The sequence below is a fragment of the Furipterus horrens genome, unplaced genomic scaffold (assembly GCF_987537825.1).
Source record: "Furipterus horrens unplaced genomic scaffold, mFurHor1.1.pri manual_scaffold_17, whole genome shotgun sequence".
NCBI lineage: Eukaryota > Metazoa > Chordata > Mammalia > Chiroptera > Furipteridae > Furipterus > Furipterus horrens.
In genome coordinates this window covers 79,086,318-79,103,908 of record NW_028327187.1, presented here as the reverse complement: position 1 = coordinate 79,103,908, position 17,591 = coordinate 79,086,318, and the positions used below count along the sequence as shown (strand labels likewise).

Sequence of the window (17,591 nt, the reverse complement as noted above, 5' to 3'; positions counted from 1 at the left end):
CAAGAGAGGGTAAGAATGGAAATGGATTTGGCAGCTTCAACATGGCGACATCAGATACCAAGTGACAATAGGCTAGGGAATGAGAATTAATACGGTCTCCTTTTTTCAGGAATAATGGTTAAAAGGGAAGTATGGGGAAAGGATAATGGCTTAAAGGAATTACAAAGTAAAGGGTAAATTTTCTTTTTAAGGTTATTTGTGTATGCTGAAATTAAAGAACTCAGAGATGGAGACTGAAAATGCAGAAAAGAGATTATTACTTTTGAATTCCTGTAACATCACTATATTACTCACTCACTTGATACTTAGCTTACATGTCTGCCTTGCACTGGCAGTATCACACATTCAGCAATGCTGGAACAAACTAAGTACTAAATAAATCTAAGTATTGTTTTTCTTTGTGTTTCTATGCATATCATCTGGCTAATAAAAGTACATAATCTTACACAAGAATGTACAAAACGAAGGAAACAGTGTGGTAGAAGCATGGAAAGAGAATTTGAGCAACACAAACCCAGAACAAAGATTTTTATCCACCACTTACTAGTATCCACATCAATGAAAAATCATTTCACCTCTTTGCACCTCAGTTATTCAACTGTTAAATGGGGAAGAATACCATGCAATTCTTGCAAGCTTTTGAAGGTTAAACAAGACAGTTTAAAAGCACTTTATATACAACTTGGTGCCCAAGTAGTAAAGATTACTATTATAATTGTTTTCCTACCACTAGAGCACCTAGAAGAGTGACTGACTTTTTAGAATGTGTCTATGACTGAGGATCAGTAAATAATCAGGAGGCATAACAGCCATTGCTATACTGTATTCTAGAAAATGAAAGCACAAAATGGCACCAGTTCTTGGTGAGACTTCAAACTTTGGTAATTTACTATCACCAGCATGATTTCTGCCACATCCAAGTATTGCATATTAATATATTTCTTTAAATCAACTCATTTTTCTTTAATTGGCTCCATTCTAAAGAGGTATAGTTGTGAAATGATAGGTTTGATGTAATTTATCTTTTTTTCTAATATACAAGGTCTGTCCAGAAGGTATCCAGCCATGTAACATGAAAAACAAAGACATTTATTGAAGAAGAAACAAGAAACACTGTACATAGGACAATGACGTCCCAGTCCCCTTCACAGTAGGCACCTTGGAACCTCACACAGTTCTTCCAATCGCTGTCAGCAGCTCCATTGTATTTTCCTGAATCTCATTGATGGTCTGAAATCTCTTTCCTTTCGAAGGTGATTTTAGTTTTGGGAAAAACCAGAAGTTGCAGGGCACCAAATCTGGGCTGTAGGGGCCTGAGTCACCTGGGTGATTTGATGTTTTGCGAAAAAACTGTGCACAAAATGTGATGAAGCTGCCAATCACCAGTTGCCCATAGCTGCAGACTTCTGAATCATCCCAATAGTTTCTGCGGGATAATGTTCAAGCTTAACACAAAATTTGATGTCATTTTGAATGCAACGGCCACACAGCACAGATGCTCACTCAACAGCGTCTACTGCCCCCACTATTACAGTGAATGTGTCATTGTTCATGCATGCACATTGCAGTCCACTCTCCTTGGCTGCCAGGTTACATGGATGTCACACAAACTCTTCTCATTATATTAACAATGGCTGGACATTACCCAGACAGACCTCATGTATTAACCATTAAAACAAAGCATTAATTCCCTTAATTACCCCACATCATCTCCCAAATTACATTCTAAAACTGCTTGAGGTTGCTCCACTTCTGAAACCCTTAGGAAGAAATCAGGCTTAGCAATTTGTGGGTTTATTTAATTTTTCTGCTACTGGTGATTACCACTTATAAAGGTCTGCAGAACATACAAATGAAACCAACCAAATAAAATTCATCTCAATTATATACACTGAATCTTTTAACAAGAAGCCCTACCTTATCTAAAGCTAAACATACAACCCAGCAACTTAACTCTTATTTAATCCCTCCACCTCTATTTCCTATATCATATATGAAAATGTGATTGGAATAAAGGTCCATCTTGTGGCCTAGTCTGAAAAACAAAACCAAGAGGAGGAAAAATATAGCAGTGGGTTTTGTTCTGAAGTACTAGCATTTCGGTCACTATGCTGTACACCTGAAACTAATACAAAATAATATTGAATGTAAACTGTAATTCAATTATATTTATTAGATATATTTCAATAATGTGTATATGGCATAATAGATATATAATACACACACACACACATGACCTAGAATACATTTAAAAAAAATGATAGGCATGTAGATCATCCAAGTGAAAAACTTATCTTCAAGACAGTGGAACACTCCTCCAAAAAGGCAAGCCACATCAGTTTTTAACCAATACCTTTCAAGTCTGTGCTGTAAACCAGGAAGTTCTCTATAACAACAACAACAAAATCATCGACCAGAACCAGGAGAAAGAACTTCACTCACTGGTAATATCTACAGATATTTTATACATACAATTTTGGAGCCAGCTTTAAATCCACTACATTAAGAGCGATATTATATACACTTTTTTAAAAAATATATTTGTTTACTTATTTTATCTTTAGAGAAAGAGGAAAGGAGAAAGAGAGGGAGAGAAACATCTCTGTGTGGTTGCCTCTCACTCGTGCCCCCAACTGGGGACCTGACGTGCAACCTAGTCATGTGCCCTGACTGGGAATCGAACCAGCGACACTTGGCTCGCAGGCCGACACTCAATCCACTGAGCCACAGCAGCCAGGGCAATATTATATACTCTTAAACATTCCATTCTCTTATGATCACAGAACTACTCATTCAGGGGAAAAAAATGTATCCTGCACCTAAAATATACAAGACACTATAAAAAAAAATGAAAGATGAAAGAGTTTGTTTATAATCTAGCATGAGGAATAAGATTTATATATTTCCCAAATGGTGCTTCTTGAGACTGAAGACAGCTGCTGGAATTATACTTTACTGAACATTTTATTATGAAAAAATTTCAAATATATGGCAAAGTTAAAATAATTTTACATTTAATACGTAAATACCACCAAATTCTACTATTTTTACTATACTTGCTTTCTCACACATGCATCCATCCATCTTATTTTCTGATGAACTACTGGGATTTAGAAAATGAGACTATGCGTTGACCCATGGGAATGGGAGGTGCTGGGTGGAGGGAGCAAAGGGGGAAAACTGGGACACCTGTAACAGCATAATCAATAAAAATTTTTAAAAGGCAAACAAAAAGAAAATGAGTCTATGTGTGATAAAGAATCTCAGTAGGCCACCTTAGGGTTGTTTCTCAAAAAATTTTAATTGATGGGGTGCATCAACCCAAAATTTTGGAAACCACAAACCTGTGTTCAGAGTTCAACTCTCCTGCCAACCTTCAAATAAAACCTATTCAGAGTTCACAACCGGCCATTTTAGGTTTCCACACCCCTGTGCACTATCTGAACTATTTATTCTTTCTTGCACACTATCTGAGCTCCTCTTCAAGGCTCAGCATCAATCTGTGAAGCCACCTCAAATTCACACCCTCACCGAGAATTAACCATGCCCCCCCATGAAGGCCCATAATTTGCAATTCGGTCACAGTATCTGCAACTTTGTTTTCAGTCAGGCTCTTTACTAAACTGACTTCCTGGAGGGCAGGGGTGCCCTTATTTACCTCTGAATCCTCAGCAACCAACACAGTACCCACCCTATATAGCAAGCACTCAATAAATGAATAATATAAATTAATGACCCAGACCTGTGTTTACCCAGGAGCTAGGAAAGATTTTAGTCGAGAGTGGGAATGACCTAATCAAATTGGCACTTAGAAAGATTCCTCCTAGAGAGCACCATGGTTAAGAGCATGAGTTTTGAAGCCAGAATGCCTGGGCACAAATCCCAGCTCTCCCATTTATTGCTGGGTGACTCTAGGTAAGTTTCTAAACTTCCTGTGCCTCAGTTTCCTCATTTGGAAAATGAATACTACTACTTCACAGGCTATTATGAGGACCAAATGAGATAATTTTTTTTGTTAAAGCACATAAATCAGCACCTGGCATATAATACGTGTTCCATCAATGTTAGCCACTGTTGCCAGCAACCCGGTTAATAATGACTATAAGGTAAAAAGTCCTTAAAGCTTGGGTGATAGTGGTGAAAACACAGTGAAAAGAATGGCCACGAATGATCAAACTTATGAAAAGTGTTAAGTCAGGAAAGCAAGCAAAATGAGCGTTTGTTATATATATTTTTTCTACTTTGTATGTTTGACAGAGCTCATGATTGTTTTTTTTCATTATTAAAAGCACCTTTAATTTACCAAACCTAGGCACAGATTTGATGCTGGGCACAGGAAGTCTAGTATGACTGAACTCTAGCCACAAATTATGACCACTGCAAGCTTCTCTATGCAGTTCTTTTAGTCTCTCAACTGCAAGTTCTTTCATTACTTCCTGCAGCACCATTTCTTTAGTTCATGATCCCCACAATTTCCTGCCCCGTCTTCTGACCATGAGCACATCCCCTAGAGCTTTGGTTTGTGAATGGGTTTGAAGTTTTGTCCTACCCAGCCCTGCATGACTTTTCTTTCTCTTCTTCCTGCTCACCTCATTTACTTCTCAAGCCTTGCTATTCCCCACACGTAGGAACTTGAAACCTAAGAGCATGGGAAAGCAGCAGAACAATAGCAGTAGTGCCAAGAACTGGGATGCTGCCAAGCTCTTCCCCAGGCCCCACATGCAGTGACCAACTACATGTGGAGTTTGAACTTAACTGCCCATGGGGTCTCACATGCTTTATAATCCTTTTTGTTTCTGGTCGTTTTCTTTCTCCCACTTAAAGCAGCCTCTCCCCAAACCGGTAACCAATTCAAATTCAACCCATCCTTGAAGACCCAGATGAGGTCCAAATTCTTCAAGGAAACCTCCCCTGACCATTTTAGCCCACAATATCCCACCCAGCACACACTCCCCCAAACAGGTACTGCACTTACAATATGTACCATAAAGCACAATCACATACATTTATACCATTAAATGAGTGTTTCACATATATATTTGATTTTCCAAGGGCAAGACCATGTCTCAAATGTTTTTTAAACCTCTTACTCTCAGTAGGTTAATACTTGTTGCACAGTGGCTGAATCAGTGGGTTTTTTGTTTGTTTGTTTAAGCTAAGGAAAGAGGAGGTAGAAGCATGTTGAAATGAAAACAAAGGTTGAATAGACGTATGGTTAAGAAAAAAGAAACACTATGTCAAAATGGTAAAAGTATTGTAGAAGAAAGGTGTTCAATAAACATGTTTAACTGATCTGCTGCAAGGTTGGAAAGAGACATAGAGGAGACAACTGGAAAAATTTAGAAAAAGGCATTTCAGCTTTAGGCAGAAGACAGCAAGAGAAAGATGGGGCTACAAAAGAAATTCTTCTAAAATCTAGGGAGAGACCAATTGAATAAGTGGAAGGTAAAGGGAATTACTGGGATGACATGGGTAGAGATGTGGTTAAATAGGTGAGCGAATCGGTGGGGGGGGTGAGTAGATGGATAAAATGATCGAAGGCAAATGGGTTAGTTGACTGGGTAAGTGGGTAGATGGGAGGCAGGTAAGTGGGTGGGTAGTTAGGTGTTTAGTTGGGAGGGAATAGGTGTGGGGCACATTATTTAAGATCCGGCCCCTCCCTCACCTTGACCCGGAAACGGATGAGTGCTAGCCTCACGCAGTGGCTCAGGCAGGCCGGTGGCAGGAACCAGGCCCGTGGAGGAGGGGTGCCCTTGTTGCCCACGTGTCCTACGATCAGCTGCGCTGTCTGCCGCTCAGTCTGGCACCGACGGCCCCACTCAGCCAGCCGGTCCTTGCCCAGGCCCCCGGGGAACATGACCACCAGCTCCAGGCCATCGCCGCCGGGACAGGCACAAGCCTGGCATAGCGCTGACAAGTAGCCCAGCATGGCATTCCACTGGCCGCCACACACCCAATCAGTCTGGTAGCCGCCATAAAGCCGCGGCAGCGCCGAGCCCGCATCTATCAGCACCCGGGCCCCGGGAATCGGAGCGGGCGGCGGGAGGGGCGGCGGCGGCGGCGGCGGCGGGTGCAGGCCGGGAGGTCCCTGGCCGTGGTGGTGGAAGTGGTGAGCGGTGTAATGGTGCCGAGTCGGCCCCGCGCCCGCGAAGTAGGCACCCAAGGCAGTGGATGGGGGCGGCGGTTGCTGGGGAGCCGAGCCCCTGGCGACGCGTGGAGTCCCGGGCGCTAGGGCTGCTGTGGGTGGCAGCTGGCGATGCTGATAGTGCTGCTGCTGGCGCGACACTGTGCGCGCGAGTTTCAGGAGGTCCACGGGCACCACGGCCCCGGGACAGCGCTTCTCCAGGAACTCTTGGAAGCCCTGAACGCCCATGCTTCGTCGGCGGGCAGACAAGACGGCGGCTGCGCGAGCAGGCTAGGCGGCAATCTGGGCGCGAAGCTGGGGGCGGACGCGTGCGCACTCCGCGGGGGGCGAGGGGCGGGAAAAGGATTCCGGAGAGGAGGGGTGAGCGAGTTAGGGAGTGAGGGCGGGGCGGGAAAGAGACCACAGATTGGATTGGGTGGAGAGGAGGGATGAAGCCAACCGGATGTAGGAGAGACTGGGAGGATAAAAGCGGTAACGAGCTCTGGTCATTTCTCTTTTTCCCCCCTTTCCAGCTGCTCCTCACCGTTTCAGCACTGGTGAAGCCTTTTCCTTCCACCTCCGGAAGCCATGTTGCTTAGCAGAAGACGTGGGGGGAGGGCAGGAGGGCAGAGAGGCAGGAGGGCAGAGAGGCATCCTGGGAGTTGTAGTATTCTCTACGGCCTCAGGATACAGTTGAGGAACAAGATTACCGCCCCTGCCACCCTTTTCGTTCACAGGGTCACAAGTGGCGGGTCGTGATGATATATGTGTTTAGGATATGCACTTCAACTCCTGGCATCTGTTGAGTTTGCTTCAGGATATTTACTGCCTTTTCCAGGACAAGGGGTTTAAGGGGAAAGGAGTGACGCATCATGGGAAAGGAAGTGGAGTGGATTAAGTCAGCTCTGCTAAAGTATGCTAAAATTCTACAGGAGCTGGAGTTTTCATTTTAGGGGAAAGATAATATGTGTAGCATTTAATGAATGAGAATAAAGGGCAGATGTGGAACATGAAAATAACCACCATTTCTGTAGCAATCCACTTTTTGTTACTGCAATTCTTTAAAGAAGAGTTGTTTGCCCCAATTAAAGAATGGTGAAACTTACATTATTTGCCCAAGGCAATGCAGAGAAAAAGTGAAATTTAATATCCCTTGTTCTCAGGATCCCTCTGGTCAGGGAGATAAGCATCAACACAAATTAAACTACAAGTTGTACCTTTCTGATATTCACTGAGTTGCAGTGTCCTATAGTTAGGACCTCTGCTATTACAACTCATTGTGAATCAATCTGTCAGTGAAGTCTAACAAAATAACCACAAGGACTCTAATTACAGGCATACAGAATCCATAGTTTGAAAAAATATTTTCAGCATGTTCCTCATTTGATTCCAATGTAGCATTAGTTTTCAGACTGGCTTTTAGAACCTACTCTTTTATCAGAAGAAGGGCAGAACAAATATTTTCTATAACAGGGAGGAATAGTCAAGCCTGGCTTGGAACTTAATGGAAAGTGGGAGATAATGTCAGGCAGAGTTAGAACCCAAAAGTTCAGAAGCCAAGAGTAGTCGAGAAGAATGAAGTCTGAGAACAGTTTAATAGGATGCAAAAGCTTAAAAAGCTTCAAACCCCTATAGGTAGCTCAGTTGGTTAGAGCATCAGCCTGATCCTCCAAGATTGTGGGTCCAATAAAAGAATTAACCAGTCCTGGCTGGTATGGCTCAGTGAATTGAGCACCTGCCTGCAAACCACAGGGTCGATCGATCGATGCTTCAATTCCCGGTCAGGACACGTGCCTGGGTTGTGGCCCAGGTCCCCGGTTGGGGGCACATGAAAGGCAACCACACATTGATGTTTTTCTCCCTCCCTTCCCCTCTCTCTGAAAAGAAATAAGTAAAATGTAAAAAAAGAAAAGAAAAGAATAGTGGAGGTAGAACAAGTCAGATTGACAAAGAATAAGTAGGTAGTGAAGCAGTGCATATAGGTAACCCTTTTGAAAATTACAGTGAAAGAAGAGAGCAGTGGCTGGAAGGGATAGAGAGGGGAAGGAATAAAGGTTTTCTAGTATAGTGGACACCTACTGGGTTGTCTGTTCAGCCTTTCTTTTCTGGAAATTGACCCTCCTCCAATTTACAGAGTTATAGCAAAACCTCTCATGTTCCTATAACCATGGCTGATTGGGCCAAAGGTAGACAACTGAGCTAAGTTAGGTCGATCAGAATCTCATTCCCTAGAAATTTGGAATTGGACCAGAGAGGTGTGTTCCTCTAAGTGTAAAACTTCGAGGCCGTCACCAGCCAATTCTTCCACCAGAGAGACAGAAGTAACAGATGCTGGTCTGTAGAAAAATAAGGAAAAAAGTAGTCTCCAAAGCAGAGACTAGAGATAGTGAGTCTTCATTGTGTTTAAGTCTCAGGTTCTAGATCATTCCTGAGGCATTCTTGTTCTTGATTTTCCTGAGGCAGCCCCACATCCTTTCTTCCTCTGGTTTTGTTTAAGGTAGTTCAGTTAGAAACTACTTACAACAAAAAATGTTCATTCAGAAACTGGTACCGAGAAATGGTGTGTGGCAAATTACAGACCCTCAAATATGGAACTGGCAGAGATTGCAGATCTTCCAGATCAGTTAATGGGAAGTTGGCATTCTGTTATCTGGCAGTAAAGCAGTTGCTTATTGTTCTTAGGACTCAAAACACAGCAGCCCTTTTGCATGTATTAAGAGAGATCTTGTTGCTGAGAGTGAGACAATTGTGGACTTTGCTGACTTACAGTAGAACTCTTCCATAAGATGTTTCACTGATTAAGAAAGTGGCACAAGCAATTGGAATGAGATTATCTGTATAAGCTGCTCCTTTTTCAGCTCCCCCAAATGTGATGATGTCTCGCTCTGTAAATGCAGTTAGCTGGAATGGAAGGAGGTGAGGGTAAGTGTAACATCCTCAGAGAAGAGATGTTTCACATCCTTGAACTAAGCCTGTTATTTCCTGTCCAAGCTCTGAACTGCAGACGTGGAGCAGAATGCCAGGGAAAAGGAGCCAAGCCTTTAGGTAGAGTGCTAAGAAATAGAAGCTGCAACAGCATGAGCCAGGTTATAGTCCCTTTAGTAGATCTGAAAATTCAAGGAGCATAACTTGACAAGATTCTTGGCACTAGTGATTAGCATTCTAGGTCCCCTCAAATGAGATATATAGGCAGTCAAATGTTTTGAGGAACTAGTATCACTAGAAAATCATATCTGGTAAATAGGGATCATGATTTAGAGCAGTGATTCTCTTTCAACCAGCACATCAGGATCACCTACAAACTGTTGTAAATGTAAATTCTCAAGGCTCCACAGACCTCCAGAATCAGAAACTGGGGGTGCGGGCCAGCAATCTCTGCTTTAAATAGTGTCAAAGATAAACAAAGATGGACAGTAGTTAAAGCAGTGAAGACAGTTTTTATTCAGTCACTACTGAAAAAAGCTGAGCCCCATTCCCACTTGTGCAGACATGACTGGGCATTTTATTTATGTTACTGTTATTTTTAATCCTCACCTGAAGATATGTTTATTGATTTTAGAGAGAGAGGGAGAGAGAAACATCAAAGTGAGAGATAAACATAGATCAGCTGCCTCCATAGGCTCCCCAACCAGAGATCAAACCCACAACCTAGGTATGTGCCCTGACCCCAGAGTCAAACCCCCAACCCTTTTGTGTACAGGTGACTGACGCTTTAACCAACTGAGCCATCCAGCCAGGGCGTGACTGGGCGTTTTAAAGGAGGGAGAGGAACAAGCAGGGGCTCAGTAAAATCTGGGAAGTGAAAACTTTACAAAGGCTTGGTCACTGTAAGTGCAGTTAGACCATCTGTGTCTGCTAGCTGTCCATTGTTGAAGTTAGGCGTCTATCCTCCCACTGAGGACTGGGAGATAGAGGCTCAGGGAAGCCGCCCTGGGGCGGCTTCGTGATGATTGCATTTCAAAGGAATGGTCCTTCAGAGAGACACTCTGGAGATGTAGGAGATACATCTATACATCTACATTTTAAAGGGACTAGGGGAAGAAATCGCAGTTGTAATTCTCTTTTAGTGAATGCTCTAAGCAAGGGAGGTGGGGCCTATGTCAGGTGTCTGCTAGAACAAAAGGTAAATTCTTTTGAAAGCCTTGAGATTTTCCAGATAGGAACTCTGCCTTAGGCTGCTAGAAGCCACATGAAAATTTAGTCAAGTCTCTTAGTGCAGGTGTTTGAACTGAGTGTTGGTGTTGAGTTTTTGCAGGTCTCACTAGCCCTCCGGGTGGTTCTAAAGCACTCACAAGTTTGATAATCACTCCTCTTCTAGAGCATACCCTGGCCCAAGTACAGACTAGTTAAGCAAGAAGGTGCATCAACAAGTTGACTCCCGTACATTTTTCTATGCCTATGATTTAGTTCCCTTATTCCTACCCAGGTGGAAATGGCTGCATACTCAGACCTGGTGGCCGATAATGGTGTGCCCCTCTCCTTTCCTAAAAGGGAAATTTTATCATGATTAATCTAATTATTTCTCTGTTGAATATTAGATGTATTGGTGGCAGTTATGTTTATCAAAGGTCTTAGGATCAAGAGGAGCCACATGTAGATTGTCACTGAATTAGATGAGGAAAGGACTTGTCCACGCCATGCTGTTGCTTCTGGATGCAGTAGTTGCATGTGACGTGCAGTTGGCCATGGGTTATGTTAAGTGTGGGCAGTTTTGGAATCATAGGTAAGGAGGAAATGTCATATGTATCTATGGGCTGTAAAGAGGAGGACTATAGCTAAACATATTGTTTTGTCTCCCCAGAATCCCCTTTCTACCACCTCATGGTTGCAACAGGAACCATCTTTTATGTACCTTTCCAGAGAATTTGAAATTGAGCTGGAGGAGAGATGAGAAATTCTGGCTGCATTCAGGCACCTGATTTACTTGTTCCTAAAGTCCATTTGCTTTATTCCTGGGTTTTGTGAGACACTGCCATCTTTATAATAAATTCATCTTTTTGCTTAAGCTTGCTCAAATTGTGTTCCTATTACTTACAAACAAGAATTTTAACATATATACTACAGGAGAAACTGTATGCTTCACACAGACCCTAGAGAGGGTAGAAAGAATAAGCCAAAGCCCTGAAAGCAGAAGTGGATAGTAGATGTCACAGAATTCTGGTTAAGTATGGGCTTTGGAACCAAGATCTGGGTTCCAATACCAGTTCAACTTTTTATTAGTTATATCACTTTAACAAGTTACTTAATCTCTTGATCTCTTACTGTATCTGTATCATTAATTTATTTAACAGATTTATTTGGTACCTACTACATGCAAGGAATAAAGATGGGTACTGGGAGAAAGCAATTTTCTTTTTCTTAAATTATATGTATTAGGGTGACATTGGTTAATAAGGCAGTCAAGGAACTTAGAAGGTAGATGATAATATGATACCTCAGAAGCTTGTAAATATTAAATGATGTAGTAAAGTGCTTGGCATAATTGGCACAGTAAGCAACTAATAAATGTTAATTGTTATCATGAAGGGTGGAGAGAAGCATAAAGAGGTTTCATGGACTATCTTCTTTTTTTTAGTTTTTTAAAAAAGATTTTATTTACTGTTTATAGAGAATGGAAGGGAGAGAGAAAGAGAGGGACAGAAACATCAATGCGTGAGAGATATGTCTCTGGGTTGCCTCTCACACGCCCCCAACTGGCGACCTGGCCTGCAACCAAGACATGTGCCCTGACTGGGATTTGAACCGGTGAACTTTTGGTTTGTAGTCTGGAACTCAATCCACTGAACCACACCAGTCAGGGATAAACTATCTTCTGAAATTTTCCACCTAAATGGTAACTAGCCGTTCAGTTTCTGCAAAGGGCCCACTTGGCTTTATCTACTCAAATCCTTGGAGCATGTGTGAGAAACTATAAGCTCATATGGTTATATAAAGTAATTCATTAGAAGGTCTAATGAAACTGCCATATTGCTTGAGCTTTTTCTTTTTTTATTGACTTGATTGGGATGACATCGTTTAATAAAATTATATAGGTTTCAGTTGTACAATTCTATAATACGTCACCTGTATATTGTATTGTTTGTTCACCATTCCAAGTGCTTGACTTTCTTGAACCAGCAACTGGGTAATTACAGGGAGAGCATTTGATTAGTAAAATAAACAAAGAAAGTGGCTCTTAACCACAGTTACATTAATATGTATGATACTAATATATCACCTGGAGAGCTTTTCTTTATTTTTCTTTATTTTTTTTAATTGATTTTTTTGGAGTGACATTCGTTAATAAAATTATATAGGTTGCAGGTGTACAATTCTATAATATGTCATCTACATACTGCATTGTGTGTTCACCACACCAAATCAAGTCTTGTGGTTCCATATAAATTTTTGGAATATTTGTTTTAGCTCTGTGAAATACACCATAGGTATCTTTTTAAAATTAAATTTATTGGGGGGGACACTGGTTAACAAAATTATATAGATTTCAGGTGCACAATTCTACAACACATCATCTGTATTGTGTGTTCACCTCTCCAAGTCAATTCTCTGTCCATCACCATTTATTTGCCCCACCCGGCCCCCGACACCCCAGCAACCACCACACTGTTATCCATATCAACTAGTTCTTCCTCTCCTTTTTTAAAAGAAAGGGCATTTTTAAAATTTATTATTTTTAGAAAGAGAGAAGAAGGGAGAGAGAGAGAGAGAGAAACAGTGATCTCTTCCACCCACTTATGCATCCATAGGTTGCTTCTTGTATGTGTCCTGACTACCAGGCCAGGGCTCTTTCTCTCTCTCTTTTTTTTTTCTCTCTCTCTCTCTCTCTCTTTTTTTTTTACATTTTTAATGAATTTATTTATTCATGCAACAGTTTAATTTCCTTTGAAAGCTAGAAAATAAAGATAATTTATTTACGTTCTTATTTTGTTGTTTTTCCATACGGTAAACATTGATCTTTCCCTAACTCTCATAAAGGTCAATTTTAAAAAATCTACGCACACACCAAATCACTGAATAGGAATGTGCAAAGCTCTAGGAAAACTATTACTTGATTATTTTTAAAGTGGCAAAATTCCCACAGCAGATATCAATTTTAGCAAAAGTTCTGAGCAAGATACTTGAAAGAGAAATTAATATTTTTTCTTTGACCAGAATTCTAAATTAAGTACATTTTTCCAAGTGTCATTTTTTAAAAAGGTATCACACTCAGAGTACAATTCTTAAATTTATTTCTTATAAATACAAGAATGGGCAAAGTTAAAGTCCATTAATTAGTTTTAGAAAGAATGAAGGAAGGTAGTGCATTTAGCATCACATACGAACTTAAGGCCTTAGTTACTGGATTGTGATTTCAGTACTAGCAACAGTGTATTTCCCTCGTGCTTACATACAAAAGTAAGCAGGCAGATGAAATTTTCTAAACATGTAAGGAATGAAGACAATTTAATCTATATGTTATCAAACAATACAGTTGGACTCTCTTAAAGTAACCACTGGTAGTAAAATAATCTGATCATACTTCATACACTCATTAAGAAGAACAGAAATTAAGTCTCCTATACAATTAAAGCATCTCCTGATATGTGAAGCAGTTAAGCCCACGCACACTTCTTTTTGTAGATGCTACCCAGACTAAAATCTATCTAAAAACCAGCCATTGCATAATGCATTTTGTAGAATGCCTATCTAAAAATATGCTGTATTTCATAGTGTTTGTTTATTATCAATGTTGCAGGGGGCAGGGGGAATTTCTAGCCTAAACACTAAAAGCAAACATACATGAGACTATTAAACAGTAGTAGCCTGTAATATAAGCTTATGATAGAAAACTTCACATACACTTATAAAGTAGCATCTTAGGTTCATTATTTCGCTCATGAACTAAATTAATACAATTTTTTTCCCTACAAAGTGACCAGAAAAGACACTGAACTAAAGTCAGGAGAGCAGCTTTCTAGGTCCAACTCTGCCTCACCTACCTATGAGACATGAGGAAGTTCTCTTAGCTCTCATAAAGGCCTCAGATTCCTCAACTTTAAACAAGGGCTTGAACAAAATGAATTCTAAGAAGCAGTCCCATAAAATGGGATTTTGTTAAGTTTTTGAGAACTTCAATTTTCAAAAAAATGACAGCCACGAAATATCAAGCTTGATACCTGCCACCAATAATGTAGCTTATACAGAGCTTTAAGGTCAAGGATTACTGATTCTGCATTTATTGGGATAAAAATGCAAGACACTTACTAGCATGCTTTTCCAGTTATCATAAATAGAAGGAAATTTTACAATGACTGTAAAGCATACAATGGAAACATTACCTGCAGTAACATGCTAGTAATGGATAGGTGTCACCTGTGTTTGTTTTTAGTAACTTTTGCACCTAAGCAAGGTTTTATAGAAAATACCACAGAGCCAATGACATAATACATGTGATCAGACAAATCAAAACATACTTAAAATGAAAAGGCAAACAAAATACTTAGAATATTTCACTTGTTTATAAAATGTATACACTGACCTGGGCCTGACATACTTCACTGCACCACATCAAGTCCTGAAGTCCAATATCCTTTTCAGATAGAAATGTATCTTTTACAAAACCAACACCTATTTTAGGATCAAAATTCTCTTGCATTAGATTGTATTCCATAAAAAACAAAACAAACAAACAAAAAAAAAACTGAATACATTTTCTATTGTCCCAAAATTTTCTATGCTAATATAAATGAAACAAATTCAAACCCTATAATGTGTATTTATACTGAAAATGTGTTTCACATGGTTAACAGAATTGCAAAGAATAAAGTCATTTTTCACAAAGATTCCCAAGGCTTGCTCAGTAATAACAAATTTCCATAATAGGAATTTACTTTGAGTGTCAAACTGGGCAGGAAAAACATCTACTTTTAACTATTATTATAAAATATTATAAAAGGAATTAATAAGCTTGTCAAAAAGGACTTGACTAGGACAACCAAGTAGATTAAATCTTTCTTGGGACAATACTGAAAGAACCTGTTTAGAATGGGGTAAATGCAATACAGCCACAGGCATAACATAAACTGATAAAAATCACAGCACTCTTATTCTCATGGTATTTGCTTATTTTATATTATCTTGTAGACAAATTGAGTATGATCTTCCAAAATACCAAAAGTAGCGTGAAATTTATCAATTCCTTTCCTTAACAGAATGAGGACTTTTACCTACAAATACTGTAAATCTGAAAGGGTTTCCAAGTGAGATAAAATTAGGCATTATAAATTTCAAGTTATCATAGAGTGGACTTTCTGTTATCACCATCTAATGACATGACAGACACAAACAAACTATTAAGCAAGAATCTGATAACAGTTTATTTTTTTATGTTAAATACCATAGGACAGGATTGTAAGGATGAAAAACTCAGTCAAGAACTGCCTCACAAGGGATAAGAAAAATTCTGCCATGATATTAGCAAAGGTAAAGGAGAAAATTTACACTGTAAGAGGCAACATTTCCCCACAGAATACCTCTTGGCATTTCCTGAATGAGTGGGATTAGCAATCTAAGTAAATCATTTCAAGAGGTAACAGCAACAGATAAAATTTAAAGGGATTATTAAAATAACATTTACAAGACTCTGAACAATTCTTGAACTCTTATTAAAACCACAAACAACAATTCTTTATTTATGAATTTTATAAAGGACTGAATGTTTAACTGGCATCTGCTAGTGATGATCTGGTAATATACAATTTGTGCAGTAGCCGAACAGTTCGTTTTAATCGTGTTTTCTAACCGTAAGAGATCATTAAACACAAAGCCTATATAACGCTGTACACACAAAAAAATGGTCACCGTGGGCCATACTACCAATGAAATGGTAGGTAAACAAATCTTTTTTTCTGGTCAAGAAAAAACAAAAGAAATAGCACTCTGCATGTTTCACTCTACAAGATGAATTTCCCTAGAAAGAATCCAATGAAAATGGCTGCAATTACAATAAGAAGTGAAGGAAGAGGATTGGTGACATTATCTTTGAAGGATGCGATTGAGTTTGATTCAGGTTTATCTGAGTGTGCTACCTTTCTGAGCCTTAAGCCTTCATCTCTCAGGTGTCGATTTTCTTCTGATAGTTTCATTATTTCTCCCTGAAGTCTTTTACACTCTTCCATGAGTTTCCTCGTTTCAGTATCATTGAGTGAAACACGATGTGGTTTTGGCATGGGTCCATCTTGTTTAGATGCATTCAGTGGAACAGCTTTGCTAGGTTCCATATCATTCAATTTATCATTTTCATTGGGCATTTCAAAAACACATCTCAAATTAGAATCCATTAATTCATCAGGTTTTGCCTCTTTCCACACAGCTTCCATATCTGAAATGTTTGGTAGAGCAAAAACTGTGTGTACCATAAACTTGTGTTTACTCTTCTCGTTGGGATCATAGTCAAAAGGCTGTAGCATTATCGAAACAGTCACAGTCGACCCTAGGTCAATAATTCCACTGTTGGGCTTCACACAGTACCGCCGAGGTGCTGTAGTCCTCACTTTGAAACATACTTTTCTCTCCGATGGATTTCGCAACTTAAGATCTGTACTAACTACATCTGTTAAGGGGCCTTTGAATTTGAGGTCTGTGGGAGGGTCGAGGGCCAGGATCTGCTCGTGCTTCGCCACGGCCCCAGAGGCGGACGCCATCGGAGAGACAGCGCAGAGCGGGGGCGCGCCCGCTGCGGCGGTTTGCTTGCCGAGGACCGGGAACGACGGCGGCGACGGCTCGGACGAGCTCTAAGATGGGGACAGTTTACGGCTCCCGCACCCAAATGCCTGCCGCTATGTCCCTGGGTGGGTGGACCGCCTGGTAGGTCAGCAGCTCCGGGTCTCACAACTCACTCAACCCCACGCCAGCCGCCCCGGCCACCTTTTTTCTCTTTTGTTCAATCCTTCCACCCATCCCCCAGTGCTCCCCCGACCCATGCGCCTACCCCTACCCCCAGCCACAGCTGTCAGCCTGCTTGATAGGAATTGTGTTCAATTTATAGATTGCTCTGGGTCGTATGGACATCTTAATGATGTTAATTCTTCCTATCCATGAACACGGAATGTGCTTCTATATGCTGACAATCACAGATTTTTTTCCCTCAGGGCATACTTCCTTCCTGAACTCCATTCCTCAAATATAGGTGCACCTATCATGTGTAAGATGCTGCGCTAGATGCTAAGAGCATAACACTGTTGAAAATCAAACCCAGTTATATTAATTGATACTTGATATGAGAGAAAAAAGCAGAGCACTGTAATAGAAAAATAACACCCTGGCTGGTATGGTTCAGTGGACTGAGTGCTGACCTGGGAACCAAAAGGTCACTGGTTCAATTCCAGTCAGGGCACATACCTCGGTTGCAGGCCGGGTCCCCCAGTTGGGGGCATGTGAGAGTCAACTGATAGATGTTTCTCTTGCACGTTGATGTTTCTCTCTCCCT

The 17,591-nt window shown here is 40.6% G+C and overlaps 1 protein-coding gene and 1 pseudogene across 1 annotated transcript in view; both read right to left on the bottom strand.

The window, feature by feature from the left end:
- FAM120C (family with sequence similarity 120 member C) overlaps positions 1-6,437 on the bottom strand; it is an 89,721-nt gene extending 83,284 nt beyond the window's left edge. The window contains exon 1 of the mRNA XM_090263888.1: positions 5,666-6,437. Within this exon, the coding sequence (XP_090120014.1) occupies positions 5,666-6,373 (708 nt within the window). The 5' untranslated portion in view covers positions 6,374-6,437. The remainder of the gene's footprint in view (positions 1-5,665) is intronic.
- Positions 6,438-16,020: 9,583 nt separating this feature from the next.
- Positions 16,021-16,806, bottom strand: LOC149991367 (vesicle-associated membrane protein-associated protein A pseudogene; annotated as a pseudogene).
- Positions 16,807-17,591: the final 785 nt, after the last annotated feature.